The sequence below is a fragment of the Mustela putorius genome, unplaced genomic scaffold, assembly GCF_011764305.1.
Source record: "Mustela putorius furo isolate JIRA1106 unplaced genomic scaffold, ASM1176430v1.1 tig00003853_pilon_pilon_pilon, whole genome shotgun sequence".
Lineage (NCBI taxonomy): Eukaryota > Metazoa > Chordata > Mammalia > Carnivora > Mustelidae > Mustela > Mustela putorius.
In genome coordinates this window covers 4,547,372-4,566,611 of record NW_025422005.1, presented here as the reverse complement: position 1 = coordinate 4,566,611, position 19,240 = coordinate 4,547,372, and the positions used below count along the sequence as shown (strand labels likewise).

Sequence of the window (19,240 nt, the reverse complement as noted above, 5' to 3'; positions counted from 1 at the left end):
AGTCACAGCACATACCTCCTAGAACTCCAGGGGAAAGGCCAGGTGTTTTAAAGCTGACTTTGAGATGTTTGCAAGGACCACTCACTCTTTTACCAGAATGTACACCCTCATCACGTCAGGTTTGGGTTAATATTCAATTAGGTTGTAGTTGGTGAACAAGTAAAAAACAGCTCAAAGCAACAGCCAGATGCCGGCTGGGAGGGACCCCAGATCTGCCCTCTACGCACCCCTACTTCCCCGTACTCCCATCTGTGCCCACCAGAACCTGGGAGCGCCGCAGGGGAAATCCCCAGTGGACTCGTGGAATGTTTCTAAACTAATGGCAAGGTTACTTCTGTGAATTCAGACACTTATCCAGGTGATGAAGCCCTAACTTTCTGGCGGGGGGTAAACTCACTAAGCAATGACCTTAACTTAGTAAATTAATTCCAAAGCACAATTGTTTTCAATCTTCATTTGAAATCAGCCTTCGTTAATCTAGATTTAATGGCATATGAAATGGAAATTCCCTTAATAAAATAAGTTATGAATATTTATCATCCCATTTTACCTGAAAATTGAATAATTCATCAATTAACTCTACTATTAATTATTTAATGCAAAATTAACAAACTGCAAAACTCTGACGTTTCCTTGCAGCCCTCTGGCGCTAGAGAAATGGCGGACCACGCGTCACTCCGGACATAAGCTAACAGGACACAGGAGTTAAGGTTGGAAGTTTCTACAGGAAGCGAGAACCACTTACTCGTAAAGGGATGGATTTTCTTCTCAGCTTGGAATTCTGTACCACGGCCAAAAAAGAACTCAAAGTTTGGCCGTTGTTTCAAGGGAGTATTTCTCCCGGGCGTCCCCTCTGTCATCCGTCACTATCACACTGTTGTCAATATTTTTCCACCGCGTAGATGGGGCCGTGCTGTGAGGCTATCGGGCCCAGCAAGGCACCCGGGGACCACGGCCACCCCCGGAGCCTCGGTCGGGACCCCAGTGTGGAGAGGAGCGAGGAGGCTGAGAGGAGGCAGAACGCAAGGGACCGAGGGACCCGTGGGGGTGGTGGCAGCCGAGGCGGGGCTACTGACATCCTAACGGAATCGCAGCTTTGGGCTCGGAGCTGCTGAGCCCCCGTCAGCCAGGCTGGCCGAGAGTTCTTCCGACTCTCTCAACTCTCCACGCCAGATCATACCTTGTCCCCGGAGAGGACAGCAGCTAACGGGGCGCAGCAGATTCAGAGGGACAGTCTTTCTGTCACGAGCGCCGACACCTGCAGAGGCGAGGGAGAGCTCCGGGTTTCCCAGCACCTCCGTCCTGTCCTCGCCGGGCGCGCTCCGCTTCCCGGCCAGCCGGGATGGGGCTGTTCATCTCCCGGCCCGTTCGCCGGCCCTGCCCTGCCCGAAACCCTCCCGCAGGTGTCCCCATGGGTCTGCCCTTATCCCCAGATCTTCGCCCGGTGTGCGGCCTCCCGGCCCTCCGCCGCGCCCGCCCCTCCGGCACCGCCCTCCGCCCGCGCTCCCCGCCCTCACCGCCTCCAGGCAGGACTTCATCCAGCCCCACACGCCCCTCACGCCACGCCCCCAACACACGCACACTCACACACGCTTGCACACACGCACACAGATGCTCACACATACCTATTCGCACACTCACGCGCTTGCGCACACGCACACAGACACACACATAGACACATGCACACACTCACACAGCCCCTCATCTGGGGGTCTCTGCCGCCCTGTCTGGCCTTTCAGGAAAGCGGCCCCCCCACCCCTCCCTCCCCGCTCTGGAGGGGCAGCGTCCCCCCGCACTTGTCGCTGCTTGCATTCCTCCAAACCGGCCCTGCTTCACCCCGACTCGCCCCACATCCCCACCGCCAGCCCCGCACGGCGCGCACGGGCCCATCAGAGCCGTTCCCTGAAGAAACAGGTGAGCAGAGCAGACGGGCAACGACGTGAGGGGACAACGCGGTGTTGTGCGGCTCGGACCCCGCTGTCTCCCCCAGCAGAGCCCCTTCAAGCCCCAGATGGGAGGAGCGGGGACAGCATCCCCCAAAGCCGGTGCACGGGATTAATTCGTGGGAGCCTGCGGCAGCGGCTGCAGAAGAGCCACGGCTGTGCGTGAGGGAAGCTGCATGGAAACGGCGGTTCCACAGCCCAGGCTGTGCTGGACAGATGCGCGTGTGCCCCGTCTCCTTCCTCTCCTATGCCACCGCACAGTCTCCTTCTAGCCCTGACTTCGCGGCCTTTCTCCGTGGCTTTCCCCTGAACCCTGGCACGGGTCTGGCTTCCCCGGCACCCCCTGCCCCTTGACCCCCAGAGGCAATCGGTCCTGTGACTCATGAGCCCCCACCAACACCCGCACCCACTTTCCTACTGGCCTCACCGGGGCTGTGATGGAAATAGCAACGCAGCCGCCCAGAAGCCACCTCGGCGAGGGCCGCACCGTTTGGCTCGGCCAGGCCAGGACCCGCTCCTCGACTCTCGCAGCTGCCCTCCGCCTGGGCCTGGGTCCCCCCTGCCGCCAGAGGCCCCTCGACGAAGCAGCTCAATCCACGGTGAGTTCCCACTCGGGGAGGTCAGGGCAGCCACTACGAAAGAATTTATCTCTTCCATTAGGAGAAATTGTGTTTCATCCATCTTATTAAATTGGTAAGAAAAGAAGGAAAATTTCCCCAGAAATAATGCTCGTACAAAAGAGAATGGGACTAGAGGTCTGAGTATACATATGTGTACACGTGTGCGCATGGGAGTTGTGCATTTATGTAGGTCCTATACATGTGCATATGTGCCCAAGAGTGTGTTTCTGTAGGTGTGCGTGTGTAAACATGTGTGTCCGCACATACACATGCCTATACCCGCCTGTGCATACGTATGTCCGCGCATGTATTAAATGTGTACACGGATGCACCTGTGTCTGTGTGTGTCTACAGGTGTGCGTGTGTGTACCAGATGTGTGTGCTTGTGTGGATGCCTAAACCTACACACACCACACAAAGCAACCGTGCACGTGGCCAGTGGGATATGCCGGAGAGCTGGAGAGCCACAAAAGGTTTTCTTCCTTTGTTTTGGGTTATTCTCCATTTTTTTTAAAGCTCCATCATAAAGGACTGTGGGGACTCTAAGAACAGCAAAGACAGTCACAGCTCCTAACCAGACTGAGACCAGTGGGAGAACCTCCCGCCCAGAGTACCCAGCTAATTTGGGAATTACTCCTTACACAGAAGACCATGATTTGCAAAGAATGGTCTCTCCCCAGAACGTGCCTTCCCACCCGGCAAAGCCTCTAGGCACGGGGGCAGCTCCCTTTCCCCCAGCCGGCAACAATTTATTAGATCAGAATTGATCTGCAGGAAACACCACAGACACCAGCCCAGGCCCTTACGGAAAAACCAGACAATCCTAATTTTCCGCGTGCAGGAGGGACTGAAGACAGGAAGAACGAAGGGGCAGGAGCAGAAACAAAAGCAGACTGCGGGGGGTGTGGGGGGGTCACTGATAAGGACCGTAAGTGCCGTCGGCAAGTGTGCGCACAGTGCCAGCACTGTCTCGCTCGCAACAGTCCTCACTGCCGGGTTATCCTGCACAGACAGGCCGGCAGGAGCCCCCGGGCCAGCAGCCTCCATGGGTGCCCCAGCACCGCACCTTGCACCACGGGGGCTCTGATGAGAGCACCCCGCCTACACAACCCAAGGAAGACATGCTCATAGCCACATAGAGCTAGAACGCTTGGAGGCACACGGTCAGCTGGCAGGCATGGCATACCACATGGCCCCCAGCAGCCCCCAAACCCCTAAAATTATGCCCAGCGAGAGGCCACGCCACACCTCTTGTGCTGACACCAGGAAAGGCTCTAAACCAAGGGAGCACAGTGAAGCAGGCGAGGCACGCATTGGGGGTGTGGTGTCCGCACGCCTCGGGCTGCAGCCTTGCACACGAGGGGGTGTGCCTCACGGCGATGGGATTCCCTGGGCCCTGAGTGCGTTGCGCATGTACAACCTCAAAACGATGTTATGAGGCTCTTCTCCCCGAAAAAGAGAGAGAAAAACAGCGTGAGTGAAACAGCAAGGAAGACTGAGTGCGCGCGTGAGCCGCAGACGCGGGGCCGACTCCGGCGCAGCCAGCCACAGAGAAGGAAAACAGGCGCAGACCCGCAAGGACGGGGCGACAGGAGCAGAGCCGGGACTGGGACAGAGATGTCAACACATTCCAGCAGAGCAGAAACAGCCCAAGGCCACGTGCCCCACAGAGGACACTGAGCACAGCAAGTCCACTTGCCCACGGAGCCCAGCCGACTGGCAAACTGCGAGAATTAGGTGCCAGAGAAGGCAGAGGTTGGAAATGAGGTGGGAGACAGGGAGAGGTCGCAGGTCTGTGCAGGGAGCGGTCAGGCCCTCCCAGGGCCCCACACCAACCCCCAAGCCGCCAGGCAACCACCTGGCTTCTCCGCCGCTATTGGAGACACATTTCTTCTCTGGAGAGAGAGACCCTTAAAAAATCCCGGGACGTGAAGACAGCGGAGGAGAGGCAGGAAACACAGATGCAAACTGGGGGAACTCACTAATTCATGGTGGCATGGCAAGCCCCTTCCCTGCCTGGTTCCCAGACTGGCAGCACCTGGGAGAACCCAGCCTGTGGCTCCAGACCTCAGTGCCCAGAGAGGCTGAATCTCAGAATTCTGCAACCAAAGCCCTTGGTGGGGGGGGGGGGGGTGAGGAAAATGCAGCAGGCGGCAGAGGGAGAGGCTGAATCCTCGTTTAGCATATGAGGAAGTCAAAAGACAATCGCCCAAACCTGACAAAGCAATTAAGAGCAGAGGGACCTGCGGAGAAGACCAGAGGTAAATCTCAGCACTCGGGAGTGACCAGCGCCGGCTCCTGGGACGCAGGCCTGAGCCGAGGGGCTGAGGTCTGCTGCTCCTTCTTCCTAGCCCTTTAGGGCCTTTTGACTTATTAAACTGCGTGCATGGATATTTTTGACAAAAAGGAAACTAGGGAAGGAAGTGGAAGTGGGAACCGGGAGCAAGCAGCTGCCTATCCCAGGGAGGACAGACACAAGGTCCGTGCCCGATGGAAGCCGGCCCAGCGGCTGCTGAGCACAGACGAGCCCCCCGCTCCCCCCTGCCCACCCACAGAGGGGACAGCAGCGGAAACCTCCCAGGGGAACCAGGGTCGCAGGGACCTGGGCAGCCCCCCCCCCGCCACACGCAGGGTTCCGGAGAGGCGGCCTCCGCCGGCGCCCCCAGCTCCATCTCCTCTGCAGTCTGTGATTCCGGATAATGAACTGGAATCTGGGACAGACCCACTTCCACACAGAGGCTAGGGATTTCCCCACCACTGTCGAGACACCACACACTTTATCCATCAGGATCCAGGTCACGGCTAATTCCCTTCCTCACCGGGAAAGGTCTCAAAACCACAGGACCCTGAGGCAGATGCCTCCCGGGAAGGTCCCGGGGCGCGGAGCGGATGGGGCCTCGCAGGAGTCTCCGGCAGCAGACACCACAGCTGCGAACCCCCTCGCACGCCGCTCGCTCTTTGGTTAATGATGATAGTTTGCACTTGATCAAGGATTCGCTCAATATCTTAGGCAAATACTGAAATGGATCTAACATGACACATCGTTATGTTAATTTGATAGCAGGTCCCCAATTCAGCAAAACGCAAAAGGTCGCCACATTGAAATGACTGCTGACCCAGTTTATTTTTTCTTTGCAGCCACGAAGAACAGAGTCCTTGAAGCGATGTAGGTAGAAGGGCTGCCCTGTCAAACTCCGTCCCCCAACAGAACCCCCTCCACGCACACGCGTGTGCAAACACACGTCCAGCCAATCCCTGCCCCCGGCCCTGCCCAACTAGACACAGAAAGAAGCTGCTATGAGAATCTTTTTTTAAATCGTCAAATACAAGCGACGTGAAATTTACCTTTTTTACCACTTTCAAGTGTGCAGTTCACGGCGCTAAGTTCAGCCACAATGAGGTGCAGCTGTCACCGGCCCCCGTTCCCAGAACTTTCTCCTGTCCCCAGGAAATGCTCACTCCGCATCCCCGTCCCCCAGCCCCTGGCTCCCACCCGTCTTCTCTCCGTCTCTGTGAGTCTGACTCCCCTAGGACTTCACTTAGTGGAGTCACACGGGGTCTGACCCCCTGTGGCAGGGACACTCAAGGGAGCGAGGGTCCTCGAGCTGCAGCCAGGCTGCGGGAACCGTGTGTCAGGACTTCTCCGGGGTTTATTTCTGCGAAGTCTTTAATCACCCAAAAACCGCCTCTCCAGGTGACTTTTGCAATTCTATTCTGGTCTCTCAAGAACCCTCCCCAGGGATCCCACGCCCTGCAGGGGGCCAAGGGTCAGCCCCACGGGCCACTTACGGAGGCCCTGGCACAAAACAGTGCCGACTGCACGGGGACAGGCCTGGGGCTGGATCAGGCTGGCTTTCTAGCTGCAGCCCCGAGCCCACACCCTGGTTCTGCCCTGAGCCTTCATCCTGCCCTGCGCCCCATCGAAGTTCCCCTGTGCACTAGCCATTCAGAGACAAAAGAGGCAGTGTGACCCAATGGCAGGGGCTCCCATCTCCCCGTGGAGGCAGGACTGCTGTACAGATGAACTGTCACACAACTGGCGATACAGCACATGTGGGCAGCAGAAGCTGAGAGCGACGAGGCCACTACAGGTTGGTGCGTCTGCGGGGCCTCCCAGAAAGAGGTGAGACTCGAGGGACAGACAGACTGGGCTGGACATGGAGCGTTCTCGGTCTGAAGGCAAAAAGGAGGGGACACGGAGATGTGTTTAGAGAGCAGGAAGCAACTACCTAACTAGTAGGTGCTTTGAGGTGGGAATCAAAGGGAAGTACTGAAGAAGACGGCTGAGGCAGGACAGCGACCTTGAACGTGACACCAGAGGGGGACTTGTCACATAGGAAATCTCCGAGGCCTTGGAGGGGAACAATGGCGCCACAAAGGAGCATTGCAGGGCAGCTGGTGCAGGGAGAGGGTCCAGCCCAGAGAGGGAAGCGCCGCGGGAGGGGTTCCCCTAATCTAAGGTTGACAGTGGTGGTACGGGCGACCTGGGGGACTGCAGACATGGGCTCCCCTCCAGAACATGGGCAGAAGCACCCGCTACCTCCATGCAGGGACAAGAGTCCTGGGGTGGGGGGAGGACAGAGGACTCGGTGGCCACCCTCCCGCCCCGCCACCACTGGGAGCACAAGAAACAATGGACAGTGAGGTCCAGGAAGATGAGAGAGGGACAGTGGGGTGTCTCCGGCTGTCACATCGGTCTTCTCAAAACTTGGGTCTCACTTCCCTTCTCCCGCCTTCCAGAGTCCCTCCCTAGACTTGGCTGTTTTACTGCTCATTGACCAAGAAGCACTCAGCGCTCATTATAGGAAAATTCTATTACTAGACCTTTAGTGCTTCAGTGTTAGGTGCTATCTATATAAATCTAATTAATTAATTAGATAATTAATAGCATCTTCCAGCTTCCTTCTAACCAGTATACACAAGATTCCTGGGAAGGAAAGGCTTCCAGTTCCATCCAGAGCTTTGCATGTCCCCAATTTCCAGGGAAGTCTGCACGTTTCCCAGGGGAGGAGCGATGCATTCTTGGGATTGCTGAACTCTGCAGGCCGCCTCCCTGGGCCCTGCTCCACTCTGCAGTCTGCACTACGGCAGGGTGCCATTTTCCCACACTGCCCGCCGCAGGGAGGCTAAATCCTGTGCTGGAGGGCAGCATGGGAACGCACCTCACGGACACACCTGAGCTGTGCTCACTGACACAGGGACGCTTTGCCCGGCACCTGGCTCTCCCAGGTGGCTCAGAAATCTTGGCGATGGGAGGTGGCGGGGAATAGCGAAACCCCGTATTGGACCACCTTCAAACCCGACACCCACACAGTGGGACAGCACAAAAGCTAAGATGAAGAGCTTTGCAGGAAGATAACCATGCGCTCAAGTTCCAGTTCCAACATCTGCTGTGCCATCTTGGACAGATCGCGTACCCTCTCGGCATCTCGCTGCCGGGCAGGGCCGTTGAAAGGATCTAAGAGCACAGCACCAGGTCAGCTAACCGATCTGGGGGACACACAAAACAGAAACAGAACAGAGCAAGCCCAGATCGCCTCCTTCACACACTCAGACACGTCTTCTGTCTCAGGCTCATTCGCGCCACCGACGCGCACTGAGGCCCGACGGCATGTCCAGCGCGGTCCCCGGCACTAGGGATACCCCAAGAGCACACCAGCACCGGCGGTACTGTCACTTTGGGGGAGAGGAGGTCAGATCAAGAATAAACGAATCAGACAAATAAAAAGATGAAATACATCGTGTGTCAAATGGCCGCAAGTGCTCCGCAGAAACATCAGGAAAAAGAAGAAACGAGGTCTGGCCGAACGGGAGGGGTGTGGTTTTAAATAGCGTGTTCAGGGAAGACCTTGCCGAGAAAGTGACACCAAATCAAGGCCAGAAGGAGGAGCTGGAAGAACATTCTAGACCGAGGGAGGGGGCTCCTCATTCTAAGACTCTGAGTTCACCTGGTGGGGTGGGGAGTGTGGAGCTCCCCAGGGCCCCCAAATGGTATTATTCCAGTGCTGAGCACACAGCAAGTGCCAAATAGAGACGTCCTGAAGGGTGATTTTTCAAACTGCCATTTCCAGAAGGTCCCAGTTGCTGATAATACAATATGGGCTGTTTAAACATTCAACACTCAACCCTGTCACGGGGCCGCCACCGCCCCCGAGGCCCCCAACCCTGGGAGCCTCCTTGTAGCACACCTCATTATGAAACAGGTGAGCGGGGCTCCCGGGACCTTCTCTGTAATTAGGACAGTATCTGGGCAAGGGCTATATTTATAACCCCCAGCCATCAGCAAGCCACCGAGACAAGGCGGGTCCCTGTGCAGCTCCCTACACCAACATCTATATGTGAACTGATTACCACAATTAATTTAATAGGGATTCCTCCACACAAACAATGTATCATTTTATTAGGAAACTCTATAAATGTCAGTGGTGCAATTCATTTTTATTAATTTTCCAAAATGAAATTAGCAGTGGCGGTGGCACACAGAAGTCGCATTGCCTTCTCATTCAGCGGAGTATTGGTGTCATTAATTCCTTAGTACCAGGAGGCCGGTTTGTATGAACTCAGCAGTTAACTGCACCAATTAATTTCAATACTAGGGACGGGAGGGGGGCACCCAAACTCAACTCAACAACTAATTTAGGAAGGTCCTTGAACAACCACAGCAACTTTTCCCTCCTCCTGGGACGAGAAGCCTTCAAGTGTAAACACGGAGTGGGTATTATAATACTAATCGGAAACGTTCTGTCTTTACCCTCTGCCTTGAGGAAAGAAATTTGTCTTCCCGAAGCCTGGAGGGACTCTGGCAGATGTCTCTGAAGTTGCAGCCTCCGGAGGGCCCAGGGACCGCCCCTTGCAGATGAGAGGAATGGGCACGTCCCCGGGCAACCACACTGAGCCTCCCAGCGTGCAGAGAAAGCCATATCACGAATACAGTCTCCCTCCATCCTCGTGATGGCCCAGTGAGGACACCAGGACATCGAGTCCATCTCATACATGGAGAAGAACAGAGGGGCTTTTAATGAGGCGCTAAAATGACTTTCTACAAGTCCCAGAGTGATCAAGGGACAGGGCTAGGCCCCAAACCCCGGCTTGTCAATATCCAACTCCCCCCCCATTCCCACTCAGCGGCACGCATGCCCCTTGTGCCTCGGGATGGGAAGTCTCCTGGCTCTATTTATACTCCAAAAAGTCAAGTGAGTCAGGCATGACCGTGAGTGACATTCACTTCTCAACTCAAACCCAAACTCTGAAGGCTGAAACACGAGGCAAAATCCCTGCTTGAAATGTTTTACCCATCTGCAGTCGGGGGGGTGTTCTAAAACACAGCACATGTCTGCGTATCTGAAATTGGATGTGTGGCCCGGGACGCGTCCCGGAGAATCTCACTCTCTAGCTAGAGGAAGCTCTTTCCTTCCACTTCGATTCAAGGAGGGTTCTGCTGAGGAGTGAGGGGCGCACAGATGCTGCAGGCTGCTTGAGATGAAGGCACTGCTGGAAGTCAGGAAATAGTGCAGAGACGGAAATCCGTCAGACTCCCTTCCCCTACTCCACCCAGAAACCAGGGCAGCAGTTCTCAAAGTGAAGCCCCAGACTGGCCGTGTGCTGGCTCCTGGGAACTTGTTGGGAAAAACGGGTGCCCAAGCCCCACACCAAGACCAGTGAATCGGAGACTCTGGGGAGTCTCCGGGGCCCTGGCGTGTGCATTTCAGCAAGCCCTCCAGTGGAGCCTGGTGCCTGCTCAAGTCTGAGAATGTCCGCCCTAGAAGAAGATGTCCCCAGAAGAGAGAAGAGCCGAGTATGTCAGGCTTTCCACAGCTGGGGACACGGCTGTGTTCCCCAAATAGCTGACGCATCACCACTCACTCAATCACTCCGCCCTCTCCCACACTCCGCGGAAGAAAGTCATTCTGGGCCCTGCTCCTATTGGGCTTGGCCACAGGAACGGCTTCAGCTAATGGATTTGTGAGTGGTTGTGACCTAGGATGCCACATCCCGCAGGACCCTCATTATGCCTACGTGGGTTGCCTTAGGCTTTTAAGCCCCTGCCATGCTCCATGACCACACGTCCCAGGCTATGGAGGCTTCCTCAGCCCAGGTCCCAGAACAAAAAGACCCATGGAGCAGTCCTAAACCCAACCAAAGCCACAGCAAACCCCACAGTACGTGACCAAAGGGGGAAGAAGTCTGCTGTTCCGAGTCACTGCATTTGGAGCTTGTTTCTTAGAAAGCATGACTGCAACAGAGCGGGCTAATGCAAACCGCCTGGTTTTAGAGCAAAGGAAATCATGGCCCCAGAAGACTGAGGCGTTGAGAACATCCTGCAGAGGGACACGGGCTGGAGGGGAAAAAGAATCAGTGCCAACCCCTGGCCCCACCCCTAACCCCACCTGTGGAGATGCGAATCTCAGAACTAACTTCCTCCCCAATATCCTCCGACCTCTTCCAAAATGGACCTTTCTATCCTCATCAAAATGATGCTAACCAGTAAAAACCGAAGCCTAATAAAGTGGTGCAAAGTACCATCCAGAACGAGTAAACAGTCTAGAGGCTAAGACCCTCTTTCCTCCATGGCTCAGAAAGCGTAGGGGTCGAGGACCTGGCCAAGGGGGTAGAGGACACACAGCCCCGCCCCTTCCCTGGGTCTCCATTAACCTACCTGGAGAACTGAGTGCTCGCGCCCTGACTGAGACTGAGCTTCTGCCTCTGAAGTCACACCCACCGCCCCATCACTGTGGGAGCCGCGCTCCAGCTGACATGCATCACACCAACGAGTGCCTGGCGCTGTCACCACTAATGGAAAGGGGATGGCAATTGCTGGCCATGGATTTCCAAGGCCCTAAAGTATAACATACCAACAGTGATACCGGAGGGCAGGGGAGGAAAGAAGAGGCTGCCCTTTAAACACACCCTAAGCCCCAGCCTCACCGTGGTTTACACAGCAACGTCAACACCCCCCCTCCCCTGCAGGACACAAGCCGGCCTCATTGTCCCTGATCCCCCATGGCCCCGAGCAGTGGCAGTCGGAGGTTCAAGCTCATTCACTGTACAATAAACCATAATCAGAGCCCCTGCTTCCGACTTGAAAGATCTTCTCACCACCACCCAAATTAACTCGACCTTCAGTTGTAAAGCACGTTGGGATCAACACGCACAGTTAAGGTAGTTTCCCATAGAAAGAGTGGGCTTCTAGAGAACACTGGGGGCAGGTGGGCCCATTCCCAAAATAAACCCCCCCTGATGTTCCCACCTGCCAAGGCTTTCAAAGCCACCGCTTGGGGGGCCCAGTGTTAAGCCATCCCGTTAAAAGTCCCAATTCATGTGACGGCAGCCGCACTGTTTTTAAGCTGCCTGATTGTGTTCATGGCCATGGCCGTAGGTCTGCTCATGAGGTCTCAGTGTTGCGCCCTATCAAAGGCATGACGGCACACTCGACTTGCCCATGAACTGACTTGCCAAACCAGGTAGTCAATGAAAATCAATCCATTTACCATACATCGCGGAAAAGCTGCGAGATCTGGGACATTACCTTGTCTTAGGGGAGGTGGTTAGCCATTCTTCGTGCTTCTCAAATGTTATTAAATAAGCTGCAATTTCCTGAAACAGAAGAATAAAACAATAATAACAACAATTAGCTCACATCAGCTCCCGAGGGGTAAGAAAGTTCTCATTCCTTCCTAGCTCTCTCCTCCCTGGCAGGGCTGGACCCCATCTCTACTGCAAAATGCTTGACTTGGAGGGTGCTTCTATTTTGAATTTGTTAAGCCCTTTCCGTTCAGCCCACCGTACAATAATAATCAACACACTGGATTTCAGAAGATGAGTCGGTAGCAAGGACAAAGCTATTTCTCTGTGGGAGGAAAACATCAGACACCATTTCAGATACTAAACATCATTAATTTGAAGGAGGGACAAACACGTGCCAACAACAGGTCCGCACTCATGCAAGGTCTTCATTGGGATGTTTCGTCTGTCTTCTTCTGAAGCCAGACTCATCTTTCACCACTGTCATGGGAGACATCATGTTCCCGCCACCCGATTCCCACACCCCTGCACCAAATCACGCAAAGATTAAAAAGGAAAGATAAAGCCATGTTCCAGAGCGAGAGAGAGAGAGAGCGAGAGAGAGAGAGAGGTTAACCTTTCCCCCACTGATAACTTAATCTATTGAGTCATGCTTCTGAAAGAAGAACCATGTCAGCAGAGTTTAAGGCAAAGATTGAGAAAATGTGAGCACCTGAAGGTAAATTAAATATTTATAAACACAACAACATCGCTGCAGATAGAATTACTGATTTATTAATAATTTCCATAAAAAGCCAGTGGGCGACATCAACATAAGTCATTGCTCCATCTCTGGGGCATGATATGGCCCATTACTTCCAGCTCCAAACGGATCTGCTAACATGAAATTGGCAGGGATTGGGAGTTAAATTAAGGCCGGACTAGTACACATTTCCCTTGATCTTGGTGATGATACGACACAGAGCTGCTGCCCCTGACTATCAAAACATGCAGAGAGGGGCCTCCGTCTCAACTTCTTCCGCAGCTGGGGTGCCCAGAGGGCTTGTGGTGATGCAGCCGCCCATCCACCCAGAGGCCCTAAGCCCCACTCTGCTGTGAGCCTCCTCCAGATCTAGACATAACGGGACTCTGACCTCTGATCTGTGACCAGAGACACTCAACCTGCCCTTGAAGCAAAGAGGAGCCTCTCTTTGGAGGTTAAGGCAGAAAACGCCCCCACACAGTGTGGCCTGAAGACCACAGGCTCAGGCAGAGACCAGGGTCTCATATCATCACAGACACCAGCCACTACTCCCAGGTGGCCAGTGAGGTGACCCAGAGTCCATACTGCCTCATTCCAGAAGCCCACATCTTTCACCAAAAACCTGGCAAGTGGAAACCTGGGGACCAAATGGACAGGTTCTTCTCACTGACAGCCACTAAAGAAATGGATGGCACCCCCCACTGGGTCACGAGCTCCTCGAGGGCAAGGAAGATGGCATCAGTGATGTATCCCCAGGACCTAACGGTGTCCTGACAGGTGTTGGTTAGGCAGATGGATGAGTGGGTGGGTGGGTGGGTGGGGAGAGGGGAGGGGAGGAGGAAGAGCGGGCGTGAGAGAAACAAACGGGCAGGTAGAAGTGAGCCCGTGTGGCCGCGTGCCCGTGTTCTGCGGCTACGTGTGCTCATATAGGTTTGTTATTGGGTGAAGTCATAGCTCTAAAGCAGCAAAATGCAGCGGCTCCTAAATAAACCCTTACCAGGGCTTTCATGACCTCCCCGCCACGGCAGCAAGGTGACGTAGTGTCACGGTTAAGAGCACAGGCTTCGGAAGCAAACGGACCTGGCTTGGGGCACTGGCGCTGCCACTTGTTAGCTGTCTGGTCTTGAGCCCATTGCTTACCCTGTAGAAACCTCAGTTTTCTATGAAACGGAGAGAGGACCACCTCGTGGGGCTCTTACAAGGAGCAACAAGTCCTAATACTCTGGCCGGCCCGAGCGGCGCACAGCAATGACCCCCCCAGCCCCGCCAACCACAGCTAGTGCCGTGCTCATCATGGGGCCCTCCTGGTGTGAGCTGCCATCCGGAGGCCCCCGATGAGGGAGCAGGTACCAAAGGGGTGCGGCCCCGAAGCTGCCAGCCCTGCCAGGCTGACCTCCACCCAGCCTCACCTTCCATCCCTCCCCATCCCCGCACCCCATGCCCGCAGGGAACAGTGACATCACAGTGACCCGCTGAGAGCTAGCTAGAGTTGATCTTTCCGTGTATCTATTGATGCCCATTTCGCTTCACAAAGCACGGACAGCCGGCAGTGGCTGGACTCAGGGGGTGGGTAAATTGAGCCACTTCTGTGTATCAGTCCATCTTCCTGATTTTCCGAAAACCTGGCTTCCAGAAAAATAGTCTGTGCCAACCTGAATGCCTCGGATCCACGTCCTTACCCAGGATCATGCCGAGAGCTAAGTGACCCTTACTGGCCCAGAAAGATTGGGGCACAGCACATCCCAGCCACCTCAGACTTATCACCGTGTTCTGAAGACCCGGACACCCAGAGAAGACCTTCATGAACATCCCTCGGCCAGCATTCACCCCCAACCCAGCAGGACCCCCCACGCTATTGTCCTTCAAAGAAACAAAAGCCCTGGACCTTATCGCCTTCAATATTTACTCTACAAATCCTTGTTGAGCTCATTGTGTGCTAGTCAGTGAACAAGACCAGTCTGACCCCTGCTCTTAAAGAACCCATGGTCAAGCAGGTGATAGAGACAGCATGGTAGAGCAGCGTAAGCCCCATCCCAGGGTTACCTGCCCAGTCGAGTCCATAGACAAACCAAGCGCGACATGCTGGGCCTCCTGAGCTGTTGTACGAGCGAGCAAAGCCACAGGAGGTCACACTGATTTATGAACTAACCTTTGAGCACTGGCCACTGCTTCTCTACCCCCAAGGTAACAATACCTCCCACACAATGTCCGTTGATGGGGCACTCATCCCCCCTTAAGAGCAGCATTTCTGAGCAAAGGAAACTGAATGTCCAGACCTAGGCACTTGCCTCTGTGGTGTTCTAGTTGGTTGCCTGGCTTCCGGCTGGACTGCGCATGTCTGAGTCACCTGTCCACTCCCAGGCCCATGCTACCCAGTCCACACGCCGATTTCTCTGATGCAGGTGTTGGTCCACCTCATCATCGGCTGGGCAGACCATGGGCCAGACTCCCCCTTCCCAAAGCTAAGGAACATGTTGGGAAAATGGATCTATGCACGTGCCAAAGAACCACATAGAATAATAGATGCTAAACAGTGTAGAGCAAAGTGAGGGTCACCAAAATCCAGAGGAAGGAGAGCCAGCCTGGCCAGGGAAGGGGACGGCTTTGGGGGGAACAGAGACCTCATGATCTGCGTCATCATCACCATCATCACAATGGCTAACGTTAGTAAAATGACGTCTGAGCCCAAGTACCGATCGAGGACTTTAGGAGGAATCGTCTCCCTTCATCCTCATAGCAAACTTTGAAGCAGGAGCCGTGCCTGTTTCATAGGAGGGAAAATTGAGACACAGAGCAGTTAGGTGGCTTGCCCAAGGTCACATGGCTAATCTCTGTGGAACCAGAAGTCAAACCAACGTGGAATGGTTCCAGAGCCTACACTCTCCACTATAGTTCTGAATTTATGATGTGCTCAGAAGGAGAAAAGGAAACCAGCATGTAGACAGTCATGCTTTCTCCAACATGGTTTAACAGCTTTCTGCTTCTCCACTGACCCAAAGGCACTTCACTGTCCCACCACCCTTCGGGGGACCAAGGGAAGCCAGGCTGAGCACCCGTCAGTGGGATTCTCTCTTTCCAGCAGGATCAAGTTTATTTTCACCCAGAAGCCCTTGTATGATTCATGGGACCATCTACACTTCAGGAACGGGGAAAATCCCCTATTTTCAGAAACCATTTACTTAAAATATCTTACAATGCAGAGAATAACAACAGGCAACAAGAGAGACAGTCAAGCTGAAGAAGGAAAGAGGTTTAAGACAAGAAAAGGAAGAAAAAGCTCTGAAGCCCGATGGTCTGGCCTTTCCCTCTTTCCCTCTTTCCCCAAAGCTTCACTGACCCGGGCTCCGAGGAAGGCAAATGGAGAGAGATCTGGTCTACCTCATTCTTACAGAGCAGGAAACTAAGGCACAGAGAAGGGAAGGGACTTACCCAAGGTCAGTATTCGTGGGCTGACCTGAGCTGGAAACCAGGGCTCCTGACTCCGTGTATGCATGATCTTACTGGTTTGCAAACTCAAGTCTGGCCCAGGAAATGTATGGAACGCTCAAACAAGAAGAGAGCTTGCCCCCAAAGAAGTGAAAACAGGAACTCAAACAAAATCATGTACGTGAACGTTCACAGCAGCATTATTCAAAACTGCCAGAAGGTAGAAGCATTCCAATGACCATGACAACATAGACGGATACACGAGATGTGCGACAGCCCACGCAGCAGAAGGCTGTTCAGCCACAAAAAAGGAATGCAGTTCTGATACATGGATAAACCTTGAAAACATGCCAAGAGAAAGAAGCCAGAAAACAAGGCCACATATTGTAGGGTTCCATGGGTACGAAATGTCCAGAACATGTAAATTCATAGAGATGGAAGGTAGATTGGTGGTTCCCCAGGGGCTGAGGGGAGGGGACAATGTGGAGTGACTGCTGATGGGTATGTAGTTGCCTTTTCTGGGGAGAAAATTGTCTGGAACTAAATCGTGGTGGAAGTTACCCCAAATTGCGAATGTCCTAAGCGCCACTAGTAATAAAAAAGAACAAGAAGAGAGGGTAGACATCCAGCTAGGTGTGGCACTAGGGTGCAGAAAATGCCAGCCCCCCTCCCTACAAAGTTGGACCTGGACCCAAAGAGCTACATCCCAGGGCCACTGGCCTCCTCCAGCTCCCTGGTGCTCCTGGGATCTCTCTCTTCTTGGACCCCAAGCTCTGCAGCAATACTGAGAAGAATGGCCTGACTGTCAAGATGAAGGAATTCACTGCAGGCTCCAAAGCAAAGACTGTCCAGCTTGCAGATTCTAAATGTTCACTTTGTCCTTTGGACATCCAAATAAAAAAACTGCCGCCAAGGTAAAGTGTCTGTGTGTGGCAGGGCTCTGGGGACAAAGTGGGGGAGCGTCCCACAGGCCCCTGTTTCTGCTTGGCACCAGGTCTGGTCTCTGGAGAGCAAGGAGGAGGGTGGGCATCTCTCCAAAGCACTGACCCAGCCCCAACCCGGAGGGCAGAGGGGGCGGAACTAAGGGGCATCACAGTCCACGTTTGGCATCGCTGCCTTGCTACAGGCTGTGTTGTCGTGAATCTCCACCATCCAAAGGCGTCACCACCTAATGGCCAGGTAAGGCTGGGCCTGTCTGCCTGCCTGACCCCCAGCTGATGGGGTCTGATGGAGGACTGCAAAGTCCCTCTTGGTGGCAAGTAGGCTGCGGTCATCCAAAGTGGCTGCCCTGAGATTGGCTCTTTTTGCCCCTTCCCACCTCCACCCCTGTGAGCTGACTCTGCCCCTGCCACCTGCCTGGCCCTGTTCATAGGCCACTCCTCCATGGGGTCTTCCCCTGCCGCCTCACTCCAGGGCACTCCAGCTTCCGTAACCTTCTCAGCAATGCTTGCAGCACTCCTGGCCTCCCAGCACACAGAACCCTCTGCTGCTAGCATTTCTGGGCCTGCTGGCTCTCCCTTTCTAGTTCTGCAGCATCTGGGGAGGGTCTGAGTTGCAAACAATTCTGCATCCTGAGGCGACAGCAGACCTAGTGAGGGGGGGTGGGATGAAGGAATGCCCAGTTTGCTTAACAAGAACGCAGACAGAAAGAGCCCACGTCTGAGCCGACTCCTGCTGCGGGCTGGGGGCTGTGGAGGTGAACAGAGGAGGGTGTGGTTGCCATCAGGGCTCCGTGCCCTGTGTGCAGTCATGTTACAGTCTGCTCAGTGCTCCACGGCTGAGAGGCAGCACCCAGCCTCCCGTCGGCCCTGAAGCAGCCCCGTCCAGCAGAAACACAACAGGAGTCACAAACATGAGTGAGCCACAGGTGTAGTTTTCAAGTTTCTAAAAGCTATGTTTTCCCAAAAGTAAAAACAAACAGGAAAGATTGATTTTAACCCTATAGTTTGTCCATATACTTTCTATTTTAACCCAGTAGATCCAAATGACTGTGATTTCGCTAGTTTACAGAAAGCAATCGTGAGCTAGTCTGCCTTCTTTCTCGTACTAAGTTCTCAAATCTCAGTTTGGAACAAGTGCTCAACCGCCACAGGCACCAGCCACAGCAGACGTGCAGCCCTAGACACAGACATCAGAGGAACCTGCAAAAATCAAGACGGCTTCTAAAGCCGAGCCCTCTGCACCCACAGAGCTGCCGGGGGCCCACCAGTCGGTGCAGGTACAGGTGCGGCCGCAGCAAACGCATCCCCGGAAGCTGGTCCACCTCCAAGGTGGGGAGCCACGTCCTGCCTCTGGTGTGTGCAGAAGCTGCATCTGTTTGGGAGAGGATGCGGGAATCTTAGAGCCCAAGCTCGCGGTCACTTCCATTCCCTGTCCTGAAGGAGCCTCCCGCGGCAGACACCCCATCGGATCACCCAGCCCAGAGAAACTGGCTTCGCCTTCAACAATCCCACCTGGAGCAGCCCTCAAAAAAGGGCAGGAGGTCTCCCCAGAATAGTCCATCTCTGATCTGGCTTCAAGGAGTGGGTCCAATGTCGGGAGAGAGTAGAGTGAGTCTCGAGGGGTCATTAGTGCTTATTGGGACAAATTAAGTAGACAAAAACAAAAAAACTATATAAAGATATGTTTTGTTTTTATACGCCTGAGGCCAAGTAATAAAAATATCTGGGGTCTACACAATCTTAGATGTTTCGCATACCGGAAAAATGAATCTTCAACCAAGGGGTAATTTTTAGAGTTTGTGTTTTATGAGACTTCTGCACAAGGGTTTTATCTGTAAGGGACCAGAGCTGGGGGTGGGGGGGAGGGGAAGCCAGGACTCTCCTAGCAGCTGGCCCCAGCATCTGCTGGAGCCACAAAATGCAATTATATTGCTCCCAAACGAGAAGTAAAAATATCTTGTTTCCAATACTCTTGGTTTTAAGACTCATACTTAATGTCCTCTGGGTATTTCAATGGTGCCAGATCTCTGTGTTATGTACTTTATT

The 19,240-nt window shown here is 54.1% G+C and overlaps 1 protein-coding gene across 12 annotated transcripts in view; it reads right to left on the bottom strand.

Annotated features, from left to right (window-relative positions):
• CAMTA1 (calmodulin binding transcription activator 1) overlaps positions 1-19,240 on the bottom strand; it is an 813,334-nt gene that overhangs the window by 524,993 nt on the left and 269,101 nt on the right. For all 12 annotated transcript variants that reach the window (XM_045063671.1, XM_045063669.1, XM_045063670.1 and 9 more), the window contains one exon: positions 12,090-12,157. In XM_045063671.1, the coding sequence (XP_044919606.1) occupies positions 12,090-12,157 (68 nt within the window). The remainder of the gene's footprint in view (positions 1-12,089; positions 12,158-19,240) is intronic.